This window comes from Emys orbicularis, chromosome 12 (assembly GCF_028017835.1).
Source record: "Emys orbicularis isolate rEmyOrb1 chromosome 12, rEmyOrb1.hap1, whole genome shotgun sequence".
Taxonomy (NCBI): domain Eukaryota; kingdom Metazoa; phylum Chordata; order Testudines; family Emydidae; genus Emys; species Emys orbicularis.
The window spans coordinates 36,314,323-36,326,470 of record NC_088694.1 but is presented as its reverse complement, the minus strand read 5'-3'; the positions used below and the strand labels follow the sequence as shown (position 1 = coordinate 36,326,470).

At 41.0% G+C, this 12,148-nt stretch overlaps 1 protein-coding gene across 1 annotated transcript; it reads right to left on the bottom strand.

The window, feature by feature from the left end:
• Nucleotides 1-826: 826 nt before the first annotated feature.
• Nucleotides 827-1,798, bottom strand: LOC135886085 (olfactory receptor 11A1-like). Its single transcript, XM_065413970.1, has one exon. It carries the CDS (start codon nucleotides 1,796-1,798, stop codon nucleotides 827-829), a length of 972 nt encoding a protein of 323 aa, XP_065270042.1.
• Nucleotides 1,799-12,148: the final 10,350 nt, after the last annotated feature.

Here is a 12,148-nt window from a genome sequence, read left to right as displayed (position 1 = left end):
AGTGAAAGACAGTCCTCAAAGTTTACAATCTAAATGGAAAAGACAGACAGAGCAAGGGAGGGGAAACAGGCATGGAGCAGCAGATCAGAGGCAGAGTTGAGAATAAAATCCAGTCTCCTGACACTTTGTGCAGGATAGAAATCTCCCAGTTTCACTGGAGGACACACTGCTATCCATGGAAAGGACCTTCTCTCGCTCTCTTTCTCTCTCTCTCTCCATAGACACACATCTATCTATCTATCTATCTATCTATCTATCTATCTATCTATCTATCTATCTATCTATCTATCTATCTATCTATGTAAACACATGTGGCAGATACACAGCCTGGTATTTTTAAAGGACCCTTATCTAACACAGCCAGAACACACGGTGCGGTGGCGTGTCATCATAATTTTACTGACATGACTAATCCCACTAAGGGATACTGGTCACTCAGTGAGCCCCTACCACAGCTGATTTCACAGAGACGGAAACACAGTGATCTGAGTGTCTACTGAGGGTGACCTACCCATCTCAGGAGTGTGTGTGGACATCGTCCTGGAAGATATAGGTTAATGTCCCTGCTCTGTCTGATCCAAAGCAGAATCTTTCATCCCAGATTACTCAGAATCTGACAGAGCAGGGACTGGGCCCTGGGATCCCCCTACTCAAGACATTTTCATAACCACGAGACACACACAAAATTCCTTGGAAATGTTCTGACCAGCTCTAGTCATACCGAAAGGCAACCCAGACTTTGCCTTCTGATTCTGAAAGCACCAGCCCCTCACGCCCTTGTTGCTATGTGCAGTACTCATGCACATCCGCCTCCCCTGACTCCATTTTAACCTAGAAACATCACCTTCGATTTTGTAAATATTTGTGGTGAAGACAGCAATTTACTGTGAGCTTTCCTCAGGGCCTCCTTCACCTCTTTGTTCCTCAGGCTGTAGATGAGGGGATTAACGATTGGAGTCAGGACTGTGTAGAAGACAGAAAACACCTTGTTGAGGCTTCTCAGTGTGTCGGTTTTTGGTAGCATGTAGACGATGACTAGAGTTCCATAGAAAATTGTCACCACAATGAGGTGGGAGGAGCAGGTGGAAAAGGCCTTTTGCCGCCCCGTGGTGGATGGGATTCTCAGGATGGTGGAGATGATGTGAACATAGGATGCCAGGGTTAACGCAAATGGTGGCAAAGTAAACATCGAGGAGAAAATGACAGCTGTAACTTCCAACACGCAGATGTCACTGCAGGATAGCTTTATTATTGGGCTTAAATCACAAAAGAAATGATCAATTTCATTGGGGCCACAGAATGTTAATTGTGAAATCATAAATATTATGATGGCCACAGACATAAATCCACCTATCCAAGACCCAGCCACTAGCTTGGTGCAGAACCTGCCATTTGTAAGGGCTGCATAATGCAGTGGTTTGCATATTGCTAAATACCGATCATAGGACATCACAGATAAGAGACAACATTCTGTGGCTGCCAGAGAGCCAAAAATATAAAATTGTATAATGCAATCTCTCACAGAAATGGTTCTGTCCCCAGTCAGGAGACTGCCCAGCACCCTGGGAAGTATGGTGGAGGTGTAGCAGGTCTCCAAGCAGGACAAGTTCCCCAGGAAGAAGTACATAGGGGTGTGAAGCTGCCGATCAGTCACAACTAGGGCCACAATGAGAATGTTCCCGGCCACGGTCACAATGTAGATCACTAGAAACAGCAGGAAGAGAAGGGTCTTCAGTTGAGGGAGATCCCCAAATCCCAGGAGGATGAATTCCGCGATGGATGTTTGATTTTCTCCCATTCAAGTTTTTTTCATGTGTTGTATCTAGGAAAATTGAACAAACTCAGCAATATAATTTGCAATATAAGAACTTGGATTAATACACAGTGTCAATATCTCACTCGTAAATATCTGGCCTCTAGTTCCGGGCCTACCAGTCACTGTGTTACTTCAGATATGTCACTCCCTTATCAGCAGGCCATTTGTCCTGTTTATGCCAGACAGTCCTGTTTTTGGAAGGGTTTTACCTTGGTCTGGTGCCGGATGTGGTTTTGTCCAGTATCATCAAGGAAGGTGCCATTTTGCAGAGCGCATTTCTCCACCCCTGCCAACATGCGTGTGAGGTCACACCAGAGGGGGCGGGCTTATGCCGTTCTGGAAGTACAGGAAACTTTGATATTCTTGGGATGTGCCTGTGGCTACCCTAGTCACTTAATCTCTCACACCAAGATTTGTAAAAGTATTTAGACATTATGCTGCTCAGTGTGAAAACACCTAAGTGATTTAAGGGCTTAAGACTCATTTTCAACAGGGATTTAGGGCAACTTTTAAAAGGTATTTAGGACCCTAACTCTCACTTATTTCTAAGAAAGTTGCTTTGGAAAATCCCACTGGGCAACTCTCTGTATCTTTAGGTGCCTAAATACCTTTGGAAATCCTGCCCTGAGTCACTTTGGAACATAAGACATAGTTATAATTGAAAGCTTTTAGGATTTTGCCAAACAACAGAAAACTTGCAACAGTTTTTTTTATTTCATTTTATTTTGGGGGTTTTGGCACCTGAAAATTAACATTTTTCAGGTTTTTTTAATAAAAGACATCAGTTTTTAATGAAAACAAAAATAAAAAAGTTATATGAAAATGAAAAAAAAGATATTGGAATTTCTGACATGGAAAAAATAATTTCCTCACCAACACGAATCATTATTTTTTATAATGTGACTGTGAGTTGCATGGCCAGATGTTAATGTGTGTTACTATATCTGTATGTCCATAGTTATATGAGACTTATATGTGTATTTGTATGATCAAGATTTGCATATAGAGCCTGCAAATTTATGGAACTAATAAAAATTTCCATTTTTGGCCAAGATCTATTTTGCGTTGACAAAATATTTCAGTAGAAAATATTTGACTGACTCTAATAATAATTACATATGGAAACACACATACACAATTCTATACCTATACAAATAAAACACCAATTAATATTCTGGGCTAGAAGCTTAGCTAATGCAAACTGGAGCTAAAGCCAAAGGAGTTACACTGATTTACACCAGCTGAGGATCTGGCCCACTTATGGAAATACATGGACATATATAAACATAAATCTACTGCACATAGAAAACAGAAGATTCGTTGGCTTTTATCAAGTTCAAAGCATTGATCATGAAAGGATTTGAAAGAAATTCAGATGCTAATGTTACAATTTGAATGAGATTTCAAAATTAATGAAAATTTGGTGCACAGACCTCTTTAACATCTTTGAAAATATCAACCTTCATATGTAGGCTTGGCAGAATTAGATTTTTTTTATATAGTTTTGTCAGAAATATTAGTGTTTATTTTGAAGCATTTTTTCAATGTTTATCAATTTAAATTTTTCACAATTATGCAAAATTATGGGCGTTAAGCATTTTTTTCAATGTTTATCTATTTAAATTTTCACAGTTGCAGGAAATTATGGGTGGGAGGTGGGCAATGGAGAGGGTCAGACAATAATTATATAATGACAGTAGACACTGAGATATACAAAGTTAAAGTTTTATAATTGTTCAAACACAAATTGTCAGCATCACATGTCAAAATATACAACATAAATATCCTTAAATAAAATCCTAATAAGTTGTCAAGAAGCATTTTCCTTACTGTGTCTATGTGTAAATTCTGATTATTATCAATGGAAATTTTTTTTGTTGGCTTGTATGTGTTCAGTGCAATCAACATTTACCAATAAAATGCTAATCCTTACAAGCCTAGATGTAGAGTTACGCATGCAAGAAACAAAGAGACAAGTCTTTGCTTTTTTTTAATGCCACCAATACAAACAACTGTCTAACTTACCTGCCAAGAAATTATCTGCCATCATCTCAGCACAGTTGCCAATGTGCTACAGGGCAGTCTATTATATACCCAAATAATGTCTACTGTTGTGTTGCCAGGCAACCTGAACAGCCATTAGCAACAAAAGATGAAGAACTCAACCTTCCAAAATCACACTGGGCTCCGTCTGCCTTGGGGGGTGGGTTTGATCATCTTCGATCAGTTGGGTTTAGACCTGAAAAGTTGGAGAGTCTCCTTGGGTTTGAACGAAGCTGCAAAGAGCAATGGTGACATTCTTGCCCTTCTCTGAGATGGTGGGATGGTGCCTGCCACTGTTGTGAGATATCATGCAACACTGATGCAACTTCAGCACTGATAGCACCAGGGATGTAGAACCATGGGCACATTGGGCTAGCCCCACAATTGGGGTTGGGCACCTAGAAGCTTCGGAAAATCCCACTAGGCACCTAAATACCTTTAAAACTCTGGCCCTTAGTCATGGCACCACTGAGCATTTCAATGCCCACGTTTTAGGTGCCCTGCTGCCCAATGGGGAACCCTCAGCTAGGCCTGGGGAGAGTTAGGCAAAAAAATCGGACTTAGACTCTAGCACGTGGTGTAAGGAGCTGTAAAACTAGCCAATAGGAAATGCCGAGGAGTGGACTATAGTCTAAGCCCCTGTGGTCCAAGGCAGTTGGGCACCTAACTCCATTCAGAACGCGCAGCTGGCAGCCCTCTCATGGAGGTGACCTACTCACATTACATTAGCACTTTCTCAGGAAAAAATCCCTGCTCTTCCTAGTTTGGAACAAGGGACTGAACCCGAGTCTTCCATATCCCAGAAGAAGTTCCTGACCAGCAGGCTATGTTCAGGGGTATGACTTTCACAATCTTTTCCCTTGAAGCTTTTCCACTTGGTACAAATAATTAACTAGGCATTGGAGCAGGGCCTAGAGCACAGGTTTCCCACATGCCCGGTGAGTGTCAGTGGGGCCCCCATGGAAACAGAGCATGGGTACATAAGAACATACGAGCGGCCACACTGGGTCAGACCAAAGGTCCACCTAGCCCCATATCCCCTTCTACTTGCCCACCTCCATGAGTGCAGCAGTTCTGCCGTGTCATCTTGCTTCCTTGCACCGGAATGCAGGACAGATTGTAATCTGGATTTACAAGAAGAAGAAGAAGAATTGCTGCCCCAGCACAGCCTACAGGCCAGCTCTTCATTATGCTAGAAACTGTACAAACATATAAGATATATAAATAATAATGGGCTTAAACATGGACCTACTATGAGCCCTGCCCTTGAGTGGACAAAGAGGTTGGTGACTGATCCCCTGTTACACCAGGAAAGGCCTTTGACTGGCAGAGAAGTGTAAGGGATTGCCTTGTGCCCTTCGCCATGGCATAACCCAAGCCATGATAAAGTCAGCTACTCCTGCTGCTGAGTAGAATGGCAGTAGTAGAATCAGAGAAATGCAGGGCTGGAAGGGAGCTCAATAAATCATCTAGTCCAGGCCCCTTGCGCTGAGACAGGACTAAGTAAACCTAGACCAGCCCTGACAGCTGTTTGTCCAACCTGTTCTTAAAACCTCCAATGATGGGGATTCCACAACCTCCCTTGGAAACCTGTTCCAGAGCTCAGCTACCCTGAGAGTCAGAAAGTTTTTTCCCCCTAAATATCTAACCTGAATCTCCCTTGCTGCAGATTAAGCCCATTACTTCTTGCCCTATGTTCAGTGGATATGGAGAAAACTGATCACCACCCTCTTTAGAACAGCCATTAACATATTTGAAGACTGTTCTCATGTCCCCCCTCAGCCTTGTTTTCTGGAGACTTAACATGTCCAGCTTTAACATTCCTCATAGGTCAGGTTTTCTGAACATCTTATCATTGTTTCCCCCTTCTGGTGTGTCTCCAAATCATCCACACCTTTCCTAAAGTTTGGTGCCCAGAATGGGACACAGTATTCCAGCTAAGGCCTCACCAGTGCCAAGTAGAGCGGGGCAATTACCTCTTACATACAACAATCCTGTTAATATACCCCAGATTGATATTAGCCATTTTTGCAACTGCAACACATTGTTGACTCATATGCACTTTATGATCCAATATAACACCCAAATCCTTTTCAGCATTACTACGAGTCAGTTATTCCCCATTTTGTAGTTGTGAATTTGATTTTTCCTCCTTAAGTATAGTACTTTGCAATTGTCTTTATTTAATATCATCTTGTTGATTTCAGACCAGTTCTCCAATTTGCCAAGATCATTTTAAATTCTAATGTCCTCAAAAGTTCTTGCAACACCTCTCAACTTGGTGTCATCCACATATATTATAAGCATACTGCCCATACCAGTCATTAATGAAAGTGTCCAAGTCATTAATGAAAATATTGAAAAGCAGCAGATCCAGGCCTGACCTCTGCACACGCCCACTAGATACACCCTCACAGTTCAATAGTGGACCATTGAAAACGTTTTGAGTATGGTCTTTCAACCGGTTGTCTACCCATTTTATGATAATTTCATCTAGACCACATTGCCCTAGTTGGCTTATGAGAATGTCATGTGGGACTCTGTCAAAAGCCTTAATTTGCAATGGGATAATATCTTTGTGCACTGCTTCTACTCTTTTTACATAGACAGACCTTCATACATTACATTACAAGTCCAGCAGAAATACTAAAATAGGCTTAGACTACTTTTGGGTCATCAAGTCCAGTCCAGGCTACCACAGGTATCCCCATCATATAATCTCATTCATATTCTGGTTCCCCATATTACATAAGCTATTCAAGCAAAAGCTTTTTTTTTTTTTTTCTGGTGTAATTGTGTCTATCCTAGGGGCTTGTCTGCTACAAAAATGTCTTAAAAATCAAACCCCTAACCAATATTATTATATCAGCAGCTCTTTCTAGTGTAGATCTGGCCTAATTAATGTCCACAAGAGCTAAGGTGGATACATTTCAGATGGGAAATTTGTAATACTAGAACCATAGGGTTAGAAAGGACAACAAGGGTCATCTAGTCTACCCCCCTGCCAAGATGCGGGATTTGTTGTGTCTGAACCATCCAAGACAGATGGCTATCCAGCCTCCTTTTGTAAACCTCTAGTGAAGGAGATTCATGCTCTCTGTATGTGTGTGTATATATATCTCCTCAATATATGGTTCACTCTATATGCATCCGAAGAAGTGGGTTGTAGCCCACGAAAGCTTATGCTCTAATAAATTTGTTAGTCTCTAAGGTGCCACAAGTACTCCTGTTATTTTTATGACTTCCCTAGGCAGTCTGTTCCATTGTCCTACAGTTCTTACCATTAGGAAGTTTTTCCTGAGATTTCAGAGATAGATTAAAACCATGATCCTTCAAAGTCTTATGCACAACCTCCACTGTAAGCATGTACACGGCATAGTACTGTTGAGTTCAGTGCAACTGTTTGGGCGCATAAAGTTAAGCACTTGTGTAAATCTGAGCCACAGTGTATGTATGGTGTCCTACATGAAGAACAGAAATACATATGTGCCAAATTCTTCCCTGATGTCACAACAACTACATTGTTAATTATTGATGATTATGAGGATTAAGTAGTGACACTCAAAAAGTAAATAATATTTATTTTTATTATACATTTAAAGACTTTTTAAGCAGTACATATATATACCTACATTTTTATCAAATCTTCATATAGCAGAAGGAAAGTCAATGTAACAAGTATCGTAATCATAGTTATAAGTGAGTTACAATACTCTTGCTTGACCAGCAACCTGTACTTTGCACACAAATATATCTCCTTTGATATTTATTTGATTATTTCAAATGCATGAGCAGTATGAAATGCCCACAATAGCTCCTTTCGAATTAAGCTGAATGAGGAATTTTGCTTTATTTTCCCCCAATACAGCAGTTCTCCACTTCTCTGAACCAATGACAATGACGTATCTCTTTGGATTAGGCATAGAAGCTTTATACCACTGGAAGCGGGAAAGCCCCAGCTTCCTGGAAAGAAATACAAAACTCAGTCCTAGCCATCTGAAGAATGGAAATATATGTTTTCTGTTACATATGAGTCAGATATCATATGCATAACAGTGTAGGATGGAATAAATTTTTCACTAGTACAAATAGAGTTTGACCTGACTGAGGCTACGTGAAAATGTTCCATCAACACTTTTACAATGGGGTTTCAAACAAACATATTTTTTGGTGGAAAATATAAGATTTCCACTAAGAAAGAAAGAAAGAAAGAAAGAAAGAAAGAAAGAAAGAAAGAAAGAAATATTGTTAGAAAATTGCACACCAGAAAACTGATTTTCCCCCCACAGATTTTGGCAGTTTTTGGATCTTTATTTTTTATTTTTTTATTTTCAATGAAAAGTCAAAAATTTCAATTTAAAAAAATAAAACATGTTCCAGCTAGCTCTAGATCTATCTTCCACATGCTGGCATTATTCATGAGTAGAGCTGGCTGCAATATTTACAAAATACTAACTCCTGGTGAACATTTTTGGGGAAAAAAATCAATGTCTCTCTCTCTACCAACCGCAGAAAAGAACTTTCAGGCTGGAAACAATGGTTGGCATGGGACCATTTTAGCACAGTGTATGGTGGATGTGGTCACCTCTTACACCTTTTCAACCAGCCCTAATTTCTGATGCTGGAAGATGCTGATCCTGGTACCCTTCCATATATGTTCAATCATTGATCCTGTAAGTTCTTATTGACATCAGTGGCTTCACGTTCATGAGTAAGGACGGCTCATGTAAGTCAGGACCAGACTCCATGATCAGATCACATGAATGGCATAAAACTGTTTCTATTTAATTTTGTTCTAAAAGCATCAGTTTATAGTCTCCGGATTATTGTGAAAGACACGAATTTCCTGCTAGCTTTCCTCTGGGCTTCCTTCACCTCCTTATTTCTCAGGCTGTAGATGAGGGAATTGACCACGGGAGTCGGGACTGTGTAGAAGAGGGAGAAAACTTTGTTTAAGTCTTGCAGCATGTTGGTTTCTGGGAGCATATACACAATGATTATGGTCCCATAGAAAACAGTCACCACAATGAAGTGACAGGAGCAGGTGGAAAAGGCCTTTTGCCTCCCAGTGCTGGACGGGATTCTCAGGCTGGTGGTGATGATACAAGTGTAGGATGTCAGGGTTAGTAGAAAGGGGGGCAATGTGAATATGGAAGACAATGTGAAGGCCACAATAACCATAGTCTGGGTGTCACTGCAGGAGAGTTTTAGCACTGGGGTGAAATCACAAAAGAAATGGTCAATCTCATCAGGGCCTCAGAACCTTAACTGTGACATCCAAAACAGTAGTATGGAAAGAGACACAAATCCATTTATCCAAGCCCCAGCTGCTAGCTGGAGGCAGAACCTGTCATGCATAAGGGCTGCATATTGCAATGGTTTATATATGTCTAAATACCGATCGTAAGACATGACTGCTAAGAGATAGCATTCTACAGCTGCTATGGAACCAAAATAATAAAGTTGCAGCATGCAACCAATACCAGAAATAGACCTGTCCCCAGTCAGGAGACCGGACAGCATCCTGGGCAGGATGGTGAATGTGTAGCACATCTCCAAGCAGGACAGGTTCCCCAGAAAGAAGTACATGAGGGTGTGAAGGTGCTGATCAGTCACAACTAGCGCAACGCAGAGGATATTCCCGACTATGGTCGCAATGTAAATCACTAGAGACAGCAGGAAGAGAAAAATCTGAAGTTGAGGGAGATTCCCAAATCCCAGGAGGATGAATTCTGTGATGGACATTTGACTTCCCCTTTCAATATTTGCCATGGGGTGAATTCATGTGTGTGGGGGGGAAGTCTGCAATAATAATTAAGATACATTTTCATTTGTAAAACAGTGTCAGCTTTTCCATTCAAATAATAAATTTCACATTGCTAATCATACCAGCAGATCGACAAATCAATATTTTAAAGCCCATATGAAAAGGTAAAAGCAAGGACTAGGTTTGTCCCAGCTACTGGGTACAACATAGAGGGCCGATGTGCATACTTTTAACAGCGACTGTAGCACTGGTATACTCTACTGCTGAATACTATGCAACAGTCTGGGTAAGCAGCTCACACACAACATTTATGGAACATTGGAATCAAATAGATCTTCAATGGTTTCCCACTCTGGCACATATACCTCCATCCAAAATCCAGAAAGCCGTACATATACTTCATGAGTACAATTGAATCATGGCCAGCCTGAATTTCCTAATTAATAAAGACCTCCAGAAGTTTCCGAAGACATCCCTGAAATTTGACAAGTCTTTTTTGGGCTCGGGCTAACGACCTTCAAATGTCCTCATTCACTCCAGAGGCATGTTGGAAAGAATTCTGGGATAATGTTAATGTCCCAAACAAACAGCTGATTGCTGAGCTCTCAATAGCATGCCTAAGCTTTATCCTACCCTGGAATCAATGGTTTTAAACATTTTAAGTAGAACTGTTGAGAAAATGATTTGGGATTTTGTTTTGTCTTTTTTTTCCCTGTGGAAAACTTCAAATTTTCATTGAAGCCCCCCAAATCTCCAAACTATTATTTTTATACTTTTTGCAATCAAAACACACACAAAAAATCTGTCCAAAATCTGAAATATTTTCAGATTTTTTGGTAAAGACAAAATCAAATATTTCAAGGAAACCAGTCATTTTCTGAGGAACCAAAAATCAACACACTCCCTTTTTTTTCATTTAAAATATGTTGATGAAAAATTTTCAACCATCCCTAATTTTAAAGATCAGGACACAAAAATAGATTTCATTCTAATGTGCCCACTATCAATCCGTCATGAACTGTCCTGTATGGAAATGAATTGTCAGTACTGCAGCATGGTTCCCAAAGTGCACTCACTGTCTCCAATGAGATAGCCAGCCATGGAGCAGGAAATGTGAGGGTAGTTTTCTAAGGGGTGGGCATCTGTCCCTATAAGCAGTAATTGTTAGTTGTTGTCAAGGGCTCAATGAATTGTTTTCTATACCCCCTATCAGAGGGAAAAGATGGCCTGTTGGTTAGGATAATAATCCAGGGCCTAAAATAGATGAGTTCATGTCCTAGCTGTGATAAAAACTTCCTGTGTGAATTAGGGCCAAGTATTCAAAGGTAGTTAGGTATTGAGAGAGGTGACTACAGGATTTCCTAACATACCTATCAGCCAGATTTGTAATGCGACCTAGACCCCTAACTAACTTTAAAAACCTGGGCCTTAGCACCCAAATCCAGAAAGTTACATAGGCACCTGAGTCCCAGATTTAGGCTCTTATGTTTGGGGTTTAGGTGCCTAAGTCCTGTTTTCAAGCTCCACTGCAGACCAGAAAGCTCCTGCCAAACCCTGGAGACACCTAACCTCATCCAGCACCTAATTTTTTGCAGTAAATAAATTCTCTTGGCACCTATGTTTTGCCTCTGGCCACGCATGCTAGTGCCTCACTTTAGGCCCCTGGGTGTCTATTTCCTGCCAGACCAGTCCACAAACCAGGAGGCAATAGGTGGAGGAGCACCATTCTCGTGTGCGGGATCCAAGCTGTTAGGTGTGCTCAGAGGCTTCCTACCAGATTGCATCCCTCAGGCAAGTTCATACAAAATGGCCGGTGTGGGGCATCGACTTACCAGCATAGCTACATTGCCATATGAGGTCATAACCCTGTAGCGTAGACGCAGCCTACACCATGGAGGTATTTTTTCCATCATTGTAGGAGTACCAACTCCCCAAGCGATGGTAGATACATCCATTGAACGTCTATCTATCTAACTGTAAGTGTAGGTAGACCAAGCCAAAGGCTCCATTGAACAATATGGAAATCAGGCCTGGAGAGGCATGGGAAGTTTGGGAACTTTCAGAAAACCCTGCTTCCCTGGGAGAGGGGGGAAACAAACTGAAGCTGAGAGTTTTGGATTTTGAATGTAGGGTCACGACGCTTAGAAAGCTGAGAAACATTGCTTTGTTCTATAGGGAAATTTTGTTTTCTGATTAAACAAAGAATTTGCTTTCCTTTAAAGTGCATAATACATTGTCAGAGAACAAAAAGCTCAACATTAAAAATTATGGGAAGAAAAGCACCATTTTTTCACTTTGTGGCTGAAACATGTTCCATTCTCAGAGGGAAATTTTGCTAACAACCAAACACTTTTTTTGGGTGGGAGGGGTATTGTTTTTTCGATGGAACAAACCCAAGCAACCAACCGCCCAAAATCCATTAATCTCCAACTTGCTTCAGTTGGGTAGCAGGAGAAGCCACTTTGAATGTTGTGGGTCTATTAACAGCAGCCAGCATCCCTCCCAGTATCAGGGGTTTGCAG

Coding starts and splice junctions, on each gene's coding strand:
- LOC135886085 (XM_065413970.1), bottom strand. CDS start 1,798: ATGGGAGAAAATCAAACATCCATCGCGGAATTCATCCTCCTGGGATTT.